Source organism: Polistes canadensis, unplaced genomic scaffold (genome assembly GCF_001313835.1).
Source record: "Polistes canadensis isolate GaletaPanama2010 unplaced genomic scaffold, ASM131383v1 scaffold_28, whole genome shotgun sequence".
NCBI lineage: Eukaryota > Metazoa > Arthropoda > Insecta > Hymenoptera > Vespidae > Polistes > Polistes canadensis.
In genome coordinates this window covers 364465-383155 of record NW_014569575.1, presented here as the reverse complement: position 1 = coordinate 383155, position 18691 = coordinate 364465, and the positions used below count along the sequence as shown (strand labels likewise).

The following is an 18691-nucleotide window of genomic DNA, read 5'->3' as shown; positions in this document are numbered from 1 at the left end:
TTTTCCTTTCTCGCACCTATTTCCAAGGACGTTTCAATTTGTTGAGCTTTCTTCCATCCCCTAACAGCTTTGTCACGCGTCGGTCGTTTCATGCGATTTTTAATTTATTTACTTTTTTTCTGTCCTCCTCTTCCTACCCCCCCTCCTCACTTCATTTTTGCTTTCTTCACAATTTTCTTCTTTTTTTTTCGTATGCTAATATTGTCGTCAAATTAAAATATACTTGGATGGATGAACAATGAAACTATTGAATAAAGGATAGGAAGAAGAAGAAGTAGAAGAAAAAGGGATACGAGGATAGAATTTTTGATAAGAGTTAGTAGAAATGATAGAAGGGGAGCAAAGGGTGAGATAAATGAAAAGAATGAGAGAATATAAATTTGTTGGTTTGTGTTTTAAAATGTAATTATGAGTGTTGAAAACATAATGATATCGTATATAGTTTAAATGATATTTCTATCAAAATTATTATACAAAACGAGAGTTTATTTATTGATTCAACGTATCATAAATTAAAATAAACAATATATATATTAATTATTATAAACATTATATATAATATCTATATATAACGTTATATTTTTTTCTTCAGAATTTGATAAGAATAATTGATAAAGTAATTTGAATTTTCATTCATTTTTTTTTTCTTGCAATCGTTCGGTCGGGGGCGAGAACGACTCGTACGAATTACCGACAAAAATTTGGTTATCCTCTACGGTTTTTTATCTTTCTTTTTTTTTTGTTCCTACTTACGAAAAGGAGCCAACCAATCGCTCCCGTAGAACGTCAGGACGATTCCGAGGAGTAGACGCGCGTGTCCAATCGGATTACGGGATAAGGCACCGAGGTAGGATATTATGAGCGTTGATTCAGGATTAGCCGATGTGAAATGAAAAATTGCGGTCGAATGCGTGGGACGAAGTACCGCCTTTAGTATCTATGACGTCGGATAAAAGTATTAATAACGTGAAGTATATATAGTATATATATATATATTCTTTTTTTTTTCTTTTTTTTGTATAAAAGAACCGAAACGAATACGTGTATGCAACTATGTGCACGGTTGGGCTGGTCAAATAAGTAACGTCAACATTTTGTTCTCGTTATTCAATATTTAAATAAATATAAACTTTTATACAATATTAATTTTTATTTGTCAAATTGTATGTCCGATATTTTCTATCCAAACTAATAATAAATATTATCGTATTTTAGTATTATTGACAAATTGTTGTCCATTCAAATATTGTTCAATATAATTCGTATATTTAAATATTAATATAATAAGTTATTATATTATATTTTTCCATGTAATATTAGTTTTTAATTATTAATTATCGATAAAAGATCAATAAAAAAATGCACGCGTACGACGTAATAAATTTAATAATCTGTTTATGTCGTAATAAGAAATTATTCTATTTAGAATATAATTAATCCCCCCCCCCACCCCCCCGAGATATATATACGAAAAATTGAATATCACACGATATTGAATTAAAATGTTACGAGACTTTCCCATTAGTTAAACAATATTCGAGATGTATCAATTTTACGTGACAACATTTTCTATCCTTTACAAAATTGAAGCTATATTACTACAGTACTTTCCAGTGGGTTTCCAGGAGAGAAATTTCAGTTAAATTCGAAATTTAGACGAAGTAATTAGTAGAGAGACAGAGACATAGACAGACAGAAGTAGAGTGAGATAGAGATAGTTAGTGAGAGAGGGAGAGAGAAATATGCGAGGATAGGAGAAGAGAGAATCCTAACGGATATAATCTTACTCGATGGTTCAACGCAACTACTCATTTCGTGTTTGAAACTGTACTGATGTTAGCGATATGAAAAGGAATTTCACGAAACTTTGTACATTTTAGTTAAACCCTTCTTCGAACGTTGACCACGATAACTGAAATATTCGTTACGAGTTTGTTGTTACGTATTTAATCCTAATTTTTATAATACAAGTTTCAAATATTAATCTCATTCAATAAAAAAACACAACCCTTACAACGTTTATATTTTTAAATTTTGATTAGAGTTTGATACTTACTTAAATAAAAAATCCTATTTATTATAAAATAGATGAGAATTTTCTTCATAATCATAAAATAAGATTGATATAACTAATACGTAATCTTATGATAATATCTATTTGATCAATATATAATATCATTTATTATTTTTTAATGAAAAATAATTATTTATCAGATCATCTAAATTTATATTAGATATCACCTTAAATGGTACGACGAGCACGATGTTGAAACGATCTAACGATCTAACGATCGATCTACGATAGAAGAAATTTTCTGAATAACTTTTCAATTTCCTTGGTCGTATTTCGAGCGTGTCGTGTCTTCTTTCTTTCTCCCCTCTCTTTTCTTTCTTCTTTCACCCCTATTATCCACCTCTCTCTCCCCCAAAACCCCCCTTTGTTTTACATAATTACGCATTATATAGTCGAGACGAAACGACTCTTGCAATTTTTCACGCTGCGGACGACGGGTGCAGCGTAAAAGGTGCAGCAACCTCGCTCGTTACTCATGTAACATTCATTATATTCCCTCGTCCTCGATTAAATGCAACGATCCTGGTGTAGCTAGCTGCCATATCCGGCAAGGATGTTCCTGTTTCTTACTTTTAAAAATCATCCTCTCTTTTTCTTGTATTTCTTCATCGAATTTGATAAAACTTTAGGAAGAAAAAAAACCAAAAAAAGAATAAGTACGATTTAAACGAAATAAATGTTGGATAAAATTTGTTATCACGTTTAAATGTAAAAACAAAATAACCAAATGAACAGAAAATCAAAATAATATATAATATTTCGTAATAATAATATTGTCGTCAAATCGTTAACTTTGATAGGTGAAAATATACAAACATAAATTCACACGTATATGTATATTATATGTATATAAGTGTGCGGGTATACGTTTGCATAAGACGAGAATGACCTAAGGATATGTTCATATACGAAACTTTGCAAAAGCTTCTCTCTCTCTCTCTCTCTCTCACTTTCTTTGTTTACAAAAGGTTCAAACATTGGTCGGGAGAGTAACGACGAAATTATCGCAGTCCTTGTCTTCCTTCTCTGACGATATCATCCAACCTGGTCTCGAGATTATCCGTCAATATTGAACGTTCGGCCACAATGGACAGATTCTAGTGAATACCCCCGTGATAAGCCGCGTTACGAACATCAACGAACATCCATAACATCGTATGCTATGTCTTAACCCTTTGTTAAATGATCAGAAAATACAATAATACTAATATCTTACCAGTTATTCTTGACAATATATTATTAAAAAAATAATTTGATTAATTGGTAACATGTATATACATTATTGATTGATCAAAAGTTTCATATTATTTATGTAAATTCAAAGTAACGGAGAATAATTAGGATAATAAATAAAATTTGGTTGTTGTTAAATTGATTATTATCTTTAATCAAAACAACCGGGGAATTGTAAAAGTGATCTTAATTATTTTAGTTTGATGAGGAATCTTTATTAAACTTAGTTTTGAAAGAAATTTCATAAGTTTGTATATACACGTATTGATTGATCAAAAGTTTGAAATTATTATATAAATTCAAAGTAATAGGATTAATTAGGATAATATAGTTTATTTTTGTTTTATCGTGAATCAATATATTGTTGGGAATTTTGTAAAAGTGATCTTTAATTATTTTAGATGATTTTTAGTTTCTTATAAATTGGCTCCGTATTTTTGTTTTTTTGGTTAGATGTGTGTATAACTCAGTTCCTCTCTTGATCGCGTATTTATTTAATAATTAATTTGTTTAAATTTTTTCAACAATATTTTCGTGCAAAATATTACAATAACAATTGCATTTAACAAATATTATATACGACACTTGAGAAAATATTTCTATTTCAAAAAGTTGAGCCGCGTGTTTTGGAAAAAAAAAAAGATTAAGTAAAAATGTTTGATTTAAACAAATGTACTAGAGAAAAACGACTTTCTATAGGATAATTTAATCGAATACGTCAACGTGCAAGTAGTTTCTCGTCTAACTTGTAAAAGAAATTTGTAAGCAAGGGTTGTTTTCTCCCGAACGAGAGAGAGACTACATTTATTCGTAAAAGTTTTGAGTAAACTTGAAATCGGTCAAATACCGAACGAACGGATAAACGAAATAAAGAAAAAAGGAAAGAAAAAGAAAAGTACTAGAAGGAAATGCGATTCGTTTCGTGAACGAAAAGGGTGCAATAATTCTTGCGATCGAGCGTGCCACGATCAAAGGGTACTGATCAAGAGGGAGAAGGGATAAAGGGTTTTGGAGGTAAGGGAAATGTGGAACGAGAGTAGTAAAAGCAGTGGGACGGCTTTATCGTTCGTACAATCCTGGAATAATAAATAGAATGCGAGGGATACGGTAGTTGACATAATCCCAAGGTTATCGGTGCATGAACGAGTCAAGCGTTAATGCTAAACGAAAAAATAATATTACGAATTTTTTACTAATTCTCTATCATTTTTTTTTCATGCACATAAATAATTATATAATATAAACAAAGAAAATATTTGGAATTATTGGAAGAAAATATATATATATATTTGTTTATTTATTAAATATTGTCGAAATATCAGCGCGTACTTTTATCAATTCTATAATTAATAGTTAAAAATATATCAATTGTGTGTAAATAATCGCCTAAACGGAAGTTAGGTGGGTCACGTGTACGGTCAATTATGCATTTCATGGAGAATTTAGTTCTCATCCTGCTCGTGGATGAATTTTACGCTTTAATACGCTTTATTAGTCATTAATCATGAAATAAGCTATGTATGTGTCATTCTATACTTTCGTATGTAAGTCAAATTTAAAGAAGACCTACTTTAAGAGTTAACTGACTATCATTGATGACAATGGGTCAGTCTAACGGTAGATTTTCCATAGAATTGTACGTTGAACTCACATTCTATGGTTTTACTTATTATTAGACGTATCTCATACGCACACACGCACATACACAATACTAATATCTTTCATAATTGTATTATACAACTAGTAGGTACCATTTCACTTTATTTTCACTATGTTTCATAAAAAATGTTATCGTTACACAACTATACCTATTTAATTACCTACAAAGTTTCGTTTGAAAAAATTGTCAATTACAATTTAACATTAAACGAAATATTAACGTTCTATGAAACTTGAATATTCGTCTATACTATTATCAGTATGTATGTAACATTATATCAATGTATCTATGTACTGGGATAAGGTAGCTTTGTAGAAGCGATATCAAAGATGAGTGTTAGTCTATGTCATAGGGAAAAGCTCCTATATTCGATCTGGGTTATTCGATCAGGTACGAGCATCGGTGACATTGCAAGCCATCTATTTGCTTTACCAAAACAGATTTGATTAACATCGGTTCGGTTATACGACGGGATGATATTTGATCGTGTTCTCTTCTAACATTTTGTGAGTTTCGTTCAAATAATTTTCAATGGGAAATCATAACTTCTCTATACAGCAATTAAAAATAAATTCAAACCTTTCGAAAGGGAGAGAGAGAGAGACAGAAAGAGAAGAAAAAAATGCATTTATGATAGAAAGTTCATTTTTTACTTTCTTTCTCTTTAAAAAAAAAAAATACATAAAATAAATAAATTGAATTAGCGAAAGATAATTTGTCGGGGGGGAAAAAAAAATGAAATTTAGGATAAAAGAGAATAAATTGGATTTATTTATCGATCGATCGATCTATAGATAGATAGATAAATCGATAGATAGATGCGAGTTCGAAAGCTAGAAGAGAAAATTCAGCGAATGAACCGGGAAGTCATTTTTTCTGGCGTGTGTCGTTCGGATTCGCACGAAACGAAAACCGCATCCCGAGGCTTGGTATTAGGTATATATACATATATATATATATACCTACATATATATATATATATATATATATATATATATATACATATACATATATATAGGTAACACACAACGCATAAATCTTTGGTGGCTGTAGGTAGGGAGAGCTCGGTAGTGTTCCCCGTTCCCGATCGTAAAATATTTCACCTCGGGAAACGTGCACGCTCGCGTCCGTTCCACCACGTTTAAGAGAGGGTTGCTGCTGCCAGCCTATCTCGACTCTATGGAGGTTTAATAACGCGTAACTTATGCGAGAATGCTCGGAGAAATAGAGAGATATCTATCGAAGCCACGAGAAACTGCTCAAAATGACCATATAAAGAAATAAAAGAAATTTTTACTCTAGGAGAAACAAAGAGACTCGAGATCGGAAAACAGAAAGTGAAATTGATAAATATATAGAATTAGAAAACAATAAAGAATTAAAGAAAAAGGGAAAAATAAAAATGGGTTAACAGAAGACTAAGAAACATAGAGAGAGAGAATATGATATATTTATTATGTGGCAAGTAGTATGTAAATCCTATAGGTCTATATGTTTGTCTCTTTTTAACATCGTTTCTTCATTTCCATTTCATCGAGTTTCAAATCGTAAAGTTTCTAATAAAGAGATTTTACTTAAAAAAAAAAAAAAACAATTGTATTTATTTATATATTTTTATAAATATAAATATAATTAATATAATGTATATTATTTATATATTTTTTATTTATAATTTATATTATAAATTAATGTATATTCAACGAGAGATACGTATGACGGTATAAAAATAATGTGTTCGTTCATTTAAAAATAAAACGAAAATAATATGATACGTTTATATTGAAATTTATTGAATAGTATAATAATAAAAAACAAAAAAAGAAACAATAAGTTATAACCATAAGATTATTCGTAGGTGGAACGTTTATTAAAATGTGTGTTTCACCCAGTAGATTATATTCAACATCGAACTGGACGGAGCCGTCCTCTGCTTTTCTACGATTAATTTCGAGGCTCCGTTTGGAAATGCTACAAACAACGATATACACAGACGAGCCCTTTAAACAGCCCTTTTGCAATCCTATGCAGTAGCTTGGTATTTCATGCTCGTTTTTCAATGTATGTACAGTACATACATTTACCTGCCCTTTTCTTTCTCACTCTTCCTCTTGTCTGTGTTCTCTATGTTTTGAGTTTGTATAGGTAGATTCATTCACCATTTCCAACGTCTCTAAAGAGTCTGCTATAATTATTCCTTTTGAATTTAACAGCTTCTTCCTTCGGATCATCGATTTTCGATAGCTTTGATACTTTCCTTTTTTTTTTTTTTTCTTCTTTTGTACCCCCTTCGCCCAACCGTCCCTTTTTTTTCTTTTTTTCTTTTTTGTTTCTGTATTTATCTGCTGCGCAGGAATGAATAACGAGATTCAATGGTGAATGAAATATTCTAAAAGGTAATATAAAACAAGCAGCATTGTGTTGCATTTCCATTGTTGTTCTCTTGTAACCAGATCTAACTATTAATTAACTGGATATAGAATGATTAATACGTTAATGTATGTATATATGTATATATATCTATATATATAGTTTTATTTCAATTTATTATCTTTTTTTTTTGGTTCCGGTTTTGTTATCTTCAGTTGAATTTATCTTTTTAGGATAATTTTCTTGTTCTTTCTTTTTTTTATAACATTAACATACGTTCGTTTGGCAATTAATTTGAAAAGATATTTTCTTTTGAACGACTCGTTACTCTTTCTTGCCCTTCTGTAAGCATTTTGAAAGATCTTACACAGATGTTAACTAAACGCATCACTGGTGTTCTCGTTTTATTTCAGAAACCGTAAGTAAATATTTTTGAAGTTATTTTTTTTTTTCTCTCTCTTTTAAACAAGTAAGAGAATTGTAGAAATAAAATGAAATGAGTAGGAGTAGAAGAAGAAGAGGGGTGGAGGGAGGAAGGAAGGAGACAGAGGAAGTTGAAAAGGAAGAAGAAGATGAAGATGAAGAAGTAAAAGATAGTATTCCTTAGAGAAAAGGAAAAATATCTGGTAGATGCCGGTATACCTATAGTCTTAACGAAAAATTACTACGATAACTTTGTCTGGCAAGTTAACGATTTATAGGTTACGTTTTCTTCGCTAAATTGCACTAAAGCAAAGAACGTTTCCTACGATTAATCTTTCGCATTTTATATAATCTACTGAGAGAGATAATAGAAAATTTTTTCCTTTCTTATAATTCCAATAAATTTGATTATGAACAATCGACACGATGCCATGTTTCTTTTTTCTTTTATCTCTGTACAAATATCTTATAAATTAAATATGAGTATTATTTATATATATTTATGTATGTATGTATGTATGTATATATAGGTTTTTAATTTGAGATCGTGAGAATGATTTATAAAGATACAACGTTATTTTTAAGCTTCCTAGGAAATCTTTACGAGATAGAAACGATCTGCGTGAAATTTTCTGACCTTATCTCCAACGGGGGAATATCGTACGTACGTCTACCGCCGCACTTAATTCCGTTACTAATTTACAGCGACGTAATGCGGAAATTAACGTCTAACCATTTTAATCGAACAATTTTCTCTAATGTTAAAGAAAAGAACAATATATATATATATATATATATATATATATACTAGGTTAATCGATAAGTAATATAGGAAATTAGTAGTAATTTATATTTTAAACAAAATACACACTAGAAATTTCTTACTAAATAAATATTTCATATCTTGCATTTTAATATCTAAGTAAATATAAATAATTTGTTTGTATATATATTATTTTATATAAAAGATGCGAGTGTGTTGAAGAATCGTCAAATCTAAAATAGAATTTCGATCAAAAATTCATACACTTTGATTTAAAAAAAAATAATAAAAGTTTTATTATTCTCGTGGTTCCTCTCCCCAAACATTTTTTAATAAATACATTTAATATCTTTTTGGTATTATATATTACTGAAAAAAAAATTCATGTAAATTAACACTATGTAATATTTAATCGAGTAAAACATTGAATATAAAAATGTTACCATTTATTTTTGGTAATTTTAATATTACTTATTGGTAAACATTATACACGTGTATACATAAAATTGTACCGATTTGAAATAAGTTTATGAATCGTTCATAAAGGATTTTCTACGAGGGTCTCTTTTTGGCAATAAAATTCAAACGACCGAGTTATTGGCTAACGCATATAAATCTTTAACTTTAATGTTCTTTCGAAGTACTGCTCTAGAATCGTCTCGGCAATTTATATTTTCGATACACAATACGTACCCCATCTTCTTCTACTACTACTATTACTACTACGTTGGGGGTGGCAATTAGCGGATTTATCGGTGACGTCAATCGAAAGAAAGAAAAAAAGAAGGAAAGGAAAACAAAAAAAAAACGAGAATCCAAAAAAAGAAAGGAACGAACGAACGAACATACAAATAAACGAAACAACGAAAAAAAAAAAAAAAAGGAAAAACACGAATCGTTCGTCCATCCTACGATTCGTATGGTGTTTTCTAATCAATGTGTATACCCCGAGTCTTGACTTTCTCGTTTCAATCGAGTTTATTCAGATACGAGTGGAAAAAGAGACACGCCTATCTGTTTACTTCTACATATATGTATATATATACGCATACCATTTAGTTTTCTCTCTCAACGTGTCCTGTATTCATCATCAAAAATTTCCACTACCGATTCGTATCGGAAATTAATCCATCTGACTTCTAACCGTCGTTCAGATAAGGGCCCAGACGTGTACACTAATTTGTATTATACGATATAACAACGTTAGTATCAGTTTTTTTTCTGGTTTTACGTTTGTAGTACTTCGTACGTAACACAACTTGGAACAAATTAGAAAAAAGAAAAAAAATATCTAAATACTACTTTCTTTCTTTTTTTTTCCCCTTCCCCTTAACGAATATTATATTATCAGATAATTTTGAATAACTCGAACGTTTTGATTGGACAAAACAAAATCAATGAATATATTTTTATGCGATGTGTGTAATTTAATCGAGTTAAACGATTTTACGTTTTAAGGTAAAATTAAAAAAATTTAGGATAGTTTGATTTTTTGGAATAAAATTTAATCGGATTATTTTACTTCCTTTTTTTTTTTATGTTGATTGGAAAAATTAAGACACATTTATTATTATAAATTATATAAAAATATTAATGAATATAAATTATATTAAATAGGGAAATATTTTCGTTGAAAGAATTGATTCGATAATTTAACGTCACACAACGACGTAAAATATTTTCGGTTGAACCGATTAGGAACCTTTGCCCTTTTACTTGGCATCAGTTGATCAGGATATAACAGTGGTGATACTGGTTTTGGTGGTAATGGTTGACACAGCGGGTGGGGAATATTATGTTACCGCAGGATTATTAAATTTTAATCTGACCGCGTCCATCTCCCACGTGCGAGCAGGACCCCTCGTGGTGCCAGAACACGTTGCTTGATCCTTTGTCTCAATTCTTTTTTTTTTTTTTATGTCCATCCCCTCTCCTTTTCTTCCCCTTCGTTTTCATTTTATCCCTTTTCCTTTCTGGTTACTCTAACGTGATTTTTGATATAACAGAATCACACGTCGAGGGTCACAAAGTTTAATAATAAATTAATTGATATCATCAATTAATATCTCACGTAAATAATTTGCTTTTTTGTTTTGTAAATAATAATTAATTTATAATATAAATATATATAATTTATAATATAATTTATTTGATATATTTGATGTATTAAAAATTAAATAATTTGTATGTGTGTATCTTTAATATCAAAATGAAATTTAATTGTAATTTTGATTTTTATAGTATAGTTATATTGTTGAAAATAATTATAAAATAATTTAACGTCGAATAAAATGTTTGTTTGTATTAAATATAATTCAGTCTATTGTATTATACGTAGATTACATGGTCTCAGTCCGTTGGTTGTTTTCAGGTGTGTTGGGAAATTGTCCTTTGGTACAACCACCACAATGGGGTGCGGTACGAGAAAGGGTCCTCGAAGACGGTACTCTACAGACCGTATATTCCTGCGAGGAAGGTCGCAGACTAAAAGGACACAAGGTAGCCACTTGTACGGTGAACGGTTGGGATCATCCCGTACCCGAGTGCGTACTTTTAGGTAAGTTGGAATAATTATGACTGCCATTGTCCAAGCTTTCCGACGATTATTTAAGCAAATTGTACTCGAACAAAGACCTCCAAGGGCATCCCGAATGAAATTATTATTTGCTTGACCTTTTCTACAAGGATCCTAATAATTTCAACTTATTTATATCGTATATTCCGTTCTTTTTATTTATAACACGTTATTTTTTTCTTTATCACGAGACAGTGTGAAAGTAATAATTTTTTCTTCTTTTCTTTTTATATATATATATAAATATAATCAGTTATATTATTATTATTATTAATAATTATTCTACACAAATGATTTTTATATTGGATTGGGGGGAATGGAGTTCACCGATGACACCCATGACATTCAACGTGTTTTAAGTTTTCATATTTTAATACAAGAAATATATTAGATATAATAATAATAATAAAACTTTAATTTACCGATGCATATTTGTTTTTAATGAATTAAAGAAAATACAATAAATCTTTTTACGTGTGGATCGTTGAAACGATCAAATTTCTATTTAATGAATATAGAAAATTATCGAGACCATCGTATTACTCCCTTGGAATATATTCTCATTTCAGAATTCATTTTTCCCGATTTATCATAATTTTCATTCTCGAATGAACTAATCAAAACGGTGGTAGACGAAAACGTTGGAACTATTTCATTTATTTTTAGCAGGAAATTCTTTAACGTTCATTTTTATATTCTGCGAGGAGGGGGGAGAAAAAAAGAAATACTCGTAGCTTTAAAAAGGATTGTATTAAACTAAATAGATTTTCTTTCTTTTTTTTTTATATAACTCAATGCATATTAAATGAGATAGAAATTACGTTTCGTAGAGGAAAGAAATATAATTGTCAATTTTAATCGACTAAAAGTCGTATATAATACATATATATATATACGTGTGTGTGTATACGTTAACTATGGATGAAATAAAAAGTAAATAACAGACAGAGAGAGAAAGAAAGAATGAGAAAAAGAGAGAGAGAGAGAGAGAGAGAGAGAAAGAAAGAGAGAGAGAGAGAGAGAGAGAGAGAGAGTGAGAGAGAGAAAATATTTTTTTTTCGAGATGCATTCGCGAATAGAAGGTATTTGTGTAGGCGAGCGCAAACATTTAAAATCCGGTTCTAAGCTTTTTCATTGAGCCTTTCTGCGATTCATCCTGATGGACGGGCTTTAACCGCTTGTGGATTCTCTCGTATCAACCACAGAGAAAAGATAAAAAGAGAAAGTGAGAGTTAGTGTGAGAAATAAAGAGAAAGAGAGAGAGAGAGAGAGAGAGAGAATGAGAGTCATAAACTCCGGATTTCCTTTCTAGTGGGGGAGTAGTCCTTAACGGGGACACGAAATTCATATATAAAAATGAAAAAAGGGAAAAGGAAAAGGTACATAAATGAGAGTTGAGATAAAAGTAAATGTTACATCTCTATCTCTCTCTCTCTCTTTCTCTATTTCTCTCTTTTTTTCTTTCTGTTTAAAATGTATAAAAGAAAAGATAGTAAACGAATATTTTGATCATCATTCGTACGATACTTTATAATATTCGTAATGGTTTGATAAGAAATATCGAAATATTGTAAATATGTTTTGTACATTATCGTTCGTAAAAAATATTTTTCTTATCGAATAATAATATATATATATATAATTTTATGTATATAAAATTGCATTCGATATTATCGTTAAATAAGAAAAGAAGACAAAAACAAAACTAAATAGTAATAATATAAATAATATTATAAAATATTATATATATATTCAATGTGTGTGAGATAATATGAAATAAATTTGATATTATTTTTATATTATTATTTTTACATTTCATTTAATTATAATCATTCTTACAATATATATATTATATAACGGTGTAGATAATATAAAAATTATATTTATATAAAATATCAATATCACTATAACGTAGAGAAATAAAAGAAAAAGATAAATGATAGGAAAAAAGCTTTTGAGAATACATGAAAATAGTGTATGTGTATGTGTGTGTGTGTGTGTGTAATATATTGGAAGATTTAAACCGCGAGTCTATTCGTTCGTTTCAACGTCGAATAAGATGGACGGAATAGCGAGAAGAAGAAAGGAGATAGGTAAAGGGTGAAGGGTGAAGGGTGAACGGTGAAGGGGAAGGGAGGTAGTTGGTAGATATCTTCGATGCTGGTTGGAAGCATCGGAGCCAGGAAAAAGGTTGTTGGGGAACGATGACGAATTGCTCTTTCGTAGCTCGTGCGACACCTCCCTGGGGGCCCTTCTTCGTGTGAGGACCCTTTTGAAAAGAAAACGACCCGTTACGCGAAACCCTTCCTTCCTTCCTTCCTTCCTTCCTACCTACAAGTTTGTTTTTTCCCTTTTATTTATTTTTTTCTCTTCATCTTCTTTTTCGTTTTTCTTTTTCCTTACTTCATTCTCGTAAAGAAGGCCGGCTAGGATCTTTAAAGGGAAAGGGAATTTCGTTGTGATTTATAGTCGGTGTCTCGCGTGCCGTAGCTGCGTTCGACAACCGAGACATTTCTTTTCGTCCCTACCCCCACAACCCCCCACTTGTCCTCTGTCCCTACCCCATCCCTGACCACCCCCCCCCCTTCAATGTTCACCACCAACATCATTTCTCTCCAGCTGCAATTCTGCACCGTAACAAGTATTACTTACATGTGTTCGTGTACGCGTTACGTGTGTTCGTATTAAGTTTGAAGGAGAAAGTAAAAGAAAGGGCTATCGAAAGGGTTTTGTTGATTCCGTTACTATTACTAATTTTACTCTGTGGCTGTTGTGTTAAAAAATGTTTCTTTTTTTTAGAATTCTATACATTTCGTTGTTAATTAGATTCTTTTTCTTTGTTTTTCCGTTTTTTGTTTAATGCACATTTTATAATTTTGTAATGAAGAGATAATCGAAATGATATATTTTCATTTGTTTTACGATTAAATAAATTGTACTATTTTATAATGTAGAAAATTAATTTAATTTAGTAAAATATATATATTTGATTATTGTTCTGGTTGTATGATAATGGTCTATTGTTGTACAAGGTAAATTGAAAGTTTGTAGACATTTATTAAATTTTCATTGAAATAAATTCACTCGGAAATTCACTGCAAACGTGTTCTAATTCTATGCGAATATATTTCAATTTATTCGTATTAAGATCCACTTTGAGAGTTTTGCAATTAAATAAAAATAAATTATTTATCTTTTAAAACAAAACTAGAGAGAAAAAGAATTGATAATCGATTTTTAAAATAACTCAGGAACGCAATTGCACAATCCGATTTTAATATTTTTCTAGATTTTCTAATTTAAAATATAGAACGAATGTTTTCTTTTCTTATTTTTAATTAACAATCTCGTTTTTCTTTTTATTTATACTTAATGATATATATACAAGAATAAAATAATTTAATAGAATGAATGTAATTGTAATACGTTATTTGGATAAAGCACAAGACAGGTATTTAATTGGGTGATTTATAGGGAAGATTATGATTAACCGTTTCAATGCTCACATGTATACATGTACATACATGTATATATGAAACATAAATATATGGTTGAATGTTCGAATTAGCATTAGTTAATGGATGAACAGATGTTAGTTTCACGTGCACGCTAATCGATATTATTGTATCGATATTATACACTCATGGTCAGTAAATTTAGGAAATCATTTCACTATAATTGTAACCTATAATAATTTGTTTATTTATGATTTAATTTACTTTTCCGTTTGTATAAAGAAAATATTATTGAAAATTATTATGTATAATATATTAAATATATATGCATACAATACATAGTAATTTGATATTCTATAGAATATCAAAGTATTATGTTCGATGCTTAGGAAAAAGTGGAAGAATTTTTCAATTTCCGACCTTGTCTGAAGGCTCTTTGCATTCATAGTAATGCCGAGGAATTACTAGCAATGACTGATTTCCGGCTTTGACGGTAACATATATATATATGGATATATTATAAATGGATTAGTATTATTAAAAATTATCAATATTATATACTTTTTAATAATAATATATTTTTAATAAAAAGGGGAATGATAGCATTTATAGTCAATCACTTATTCGAGTTCTTTCATATTATAAAGATGCGGTTATCTGGAAAAATCCTTGTGCTTTTATCACAACTATAGAAAATCTCGTATATGTATGAGTTATCTCTTCACCTTCTTTGAGTTTAAAAGGCTTGCGGCCCTTTCGACCTTCGCCATTTTACTCGCATCAAATATCTCTCTCTCTCTCTCACTCTCTCTCTCTCTCTCTCTCTTTCTCTCTCTCACTCTCACTCTCTCTCTCTCTCTCTTTTTCTCTTTATTTCGTTCCTTAGATCTTTTACTGGAGATAAGATCGATCGATTTTATCAACGACATTCCGTAACGTTAGAGTTGAGAGTTAATCGCTACCGTTGTTGGAATTTCAACGAGTATTCTATTTAAAAAGTGTTTTTAATTAAATTCGTTATAATTAGATCATACTTTTCATGTTATACCTTTTTTCTTTTCTTCATCTTCAAGTAAATATATTCTTGTTATAGATTTAAACGTGTTATTAGAGATAATAGGATAAACTAATTTTTATATCATATAAAAAAGACATATAAATAACAATTTATTATAAATATTGTATGTAACACGTGTAAAATATATAATATAACATTTCAAAAAGACAAAAAAAAGAATTTCGTATCTAACATTTAAAGTCTTTGTAAAAAATTACAATTGAAAATGGTTACATTGAATTAAAAAAAAAAAAAAACAAATAAAACAAAAGAAAAGACAAAATTAAAGATTTATAATGGCCATTCTTGTAATTCAAATTTAATAAGAAACATCGTTATATAGGATCTTATTTTATTTCCCATGATGATAATCACGTTGCTCGTTAAAACACCACAATGGGATCTCACGACGAGTAGAAGTCGATACACTTCCGGATTGGTCTTTTTAGTTGTTACCGTTGTTGTTGTTGTTGTTTTTATTTTTATTTTTATTTTCTATATCTTTCTCTTTTTCTCTTGTCTGAAGAGAGTGCGCACTCATCGAGACTCTTCTTCTTAAAGAGGGTCGTAGGGTCGTAGCATTCCATTCGCGAGAGAGCATACGACGTGTTCGTTGCCTTCAAAGGAAGCCGAGTTTCTTCTCGAACCTGACCTTCCATCCTTTTCTTTATAGTTTTTTTTTCTTTTTTTTTTTTTTTTTTTTTTTTTTTTCTACTTCTTAATCTTTTTCATATTCGATCGATGTTGGTCGCATCGAATCACGTTGTGCTAGGACAATTTTATTCTAATATTATAATATATTATATATATATATATTTGTTTTTCTTCTCTTAACAATTTAGAGATAAATTTTGTTGTTTATCTCCTATGTAAAATATATTTAAAAAGTAAATGTGATTTCGATCGTTTTTTTTTCTTTTTTTTTTTTCATGGGATATAATTTTATCAAAACTCTATAAGACAATACCTTATTTCTACTTCAATTTAATATATGTAACATTAATTGTAAGAAAAATATAAAATGTTGCCTTATCTTGAAGATAATATTATTTTAATTTAATTATGATTCTTGATTCAAATTAATTTAAAAAGTAACTTTACTCGAAGATGTAAACAAATTCATCGAAATATTATATATAAAATAAATATATATATACATATATAACAAAATCCTATCCCTACGATTGTTATTATTATTTCATTTTAATTAACGATAAATCAATTTCTCACTTTCGCGTATTATTTTAATTAAACTAATAAAAATAATTTAACATTTTTGCATATTTATCTCTCTCTCTCTATGTCTCCTTTTCTTTCCCTTTTTTTTTTCTCTTATCTCGGATAATTCGGCACGAGTGGAGGATTGATCGTGATATCATGTTCAGAGTGCACAGCAGATTTAGCAACGCGACCGGATCAAAAGGGCCGACGATGACACGAGAAACCCTAAGCGGAAGGATTCGGAGACGAACTGTTAGGAGGATGAGAAAAGATAGGACGTGTGGGGTGTAGGGCGGGGGGGGGTGGAGGCCCGGATTTATGAGAGAGAACCTCTGCTCCGAAGGTTTCACTACGAACACAGAACGCTTTGTACCATGGAATCCCCAAAGAGAGAAAGAGAGAGATGAAACACCGATGTCAATTCGTCGAAACTGGTTCGTTCGACGGATTCATCGTCGACGTGTTACACACTCGTGTATCCAACTCTCTGCCACCCCCCTTTCCCTCCCCCTTCATGAACCCCGTTATCTTTGTTACGTTTGATCTCACCGCTAGTTACACGACTTCTTTATCCTTTTCCCCCTCAGCCCTCAGACCCCCGCCGCCCTCCCACCCTTTTTCTGCGCGTTTTCGCAAATTGGCATTACGCGAAACAACTTTGCATTGGTTTTTAAACCAATCGTCGAATTTTGACGAATCTAATCCTAACAATTAGTATATAGTGATATATTATAATATTTTATTTCGATAATTTATTTTTTCGCGCGTGTATTAAATTCAGATTGTTTTACCTTTTTTGTTTGTTATTATTAGTTATTTATTTGATTTGAGAATAATATGATTCGAATGAATTGTATTTTTTAAGGATATGAATTTTATTGTTTTAATGACGAATCGGGTGGGGTGAGGAGAGGGGGTGTGGTATGTTTCAAATCGTTTGATATAGGAATTAAAATGATAAGAAATATTTCGAAATAGGTTTGTTATGGTTAATTATAATTTCTTTGTTTAATCGTTTAATAATTCGATGAATTTGTCATGTAAATATTTGAACAAATATACATACTAAACGTATGTAATTTTTCTTACGATTCAGAACAATTAACATTACACAGAACATTAAATTTTGTAATGTATTAAAATACGTAGGCGATTATTTTGTTTGTTATTAAATATAATTCTCAATTTAGTTTAATTCATCGTATTCACGAAACCAGAAGTTTTCGAAAATGTTTGAAAATGTATACGGATTATTTTTGGAGAGAAGGATAGCTAAAGAGATGAGTTTTTAAATTATAAATCCGTAGTTTTATTTTTGTGTGTGTTCATATATTTTAATAATATTTTTTTTCTTGGTTTATTACTATCCAGAAAAACTATGATAATCTTAAAGAAATTTCAAGTTAGTTTGCGAATCCTATTCGTGTCTTTTCTCGGATCGGTGTGTCATTAACCTCGGTTTTAAAAATGATCCCCGTACTCGAAACGAGTCCGAACGGCCCCTTTTTCCCTTTCTCTTTGCCACGATTAACGACGGAAAAGTTTCTGATTCCTCGAAACGGATTTTCGACGACCCAAATGCGAAAAATAAAAACAAAAAAACAAAAAAAAAAAAATAAGAACAAAACAAAACAAAATAAAACAAAAAGAGCCAAAAGTAATCTCGTTCGAGATAGAGTACTTTCTTTCTTTTCCACGATTTTTTTTTTCCTAGTTTTTTCCCTAGTTTTTTTCCCTAGTTTTTTTTTCCTTTAACCACCCTTGTGCTCTTCTTCTTCCGCTTCTTCTTTTACCTTTACTTCTACTTTCTTCTCTACTTTTACTTCCCTTTTTTTTTTTTATTTTTCTTATTTTTTTTTTTTT

At 30.1% G+C, this 18691-nt stretch overlaps 1 protein-coding gene across 1 annotated transcript in view; it reads left to right on the top strand.

Annotated features, from left to right (window-relative positions):
- Window positions 1-10863: 10863 nt before the first annotated feature.
- LOC106783950 (fibrillin-1-like) overlaps window positions 10864-18691 on the top strand; it is a 64714-nt gene continuing 56886 nt past the window's right edge. The window contains exon 1 of the mRNA XM_014742974.1: window positions 10864-11077. Within this exon, the coding sequence (XP_014598460.1) occupies window positions 10864-11077 (214 nt within the window). The remainder of the gene's footprint in view (window positions 11078-18691) is intronic.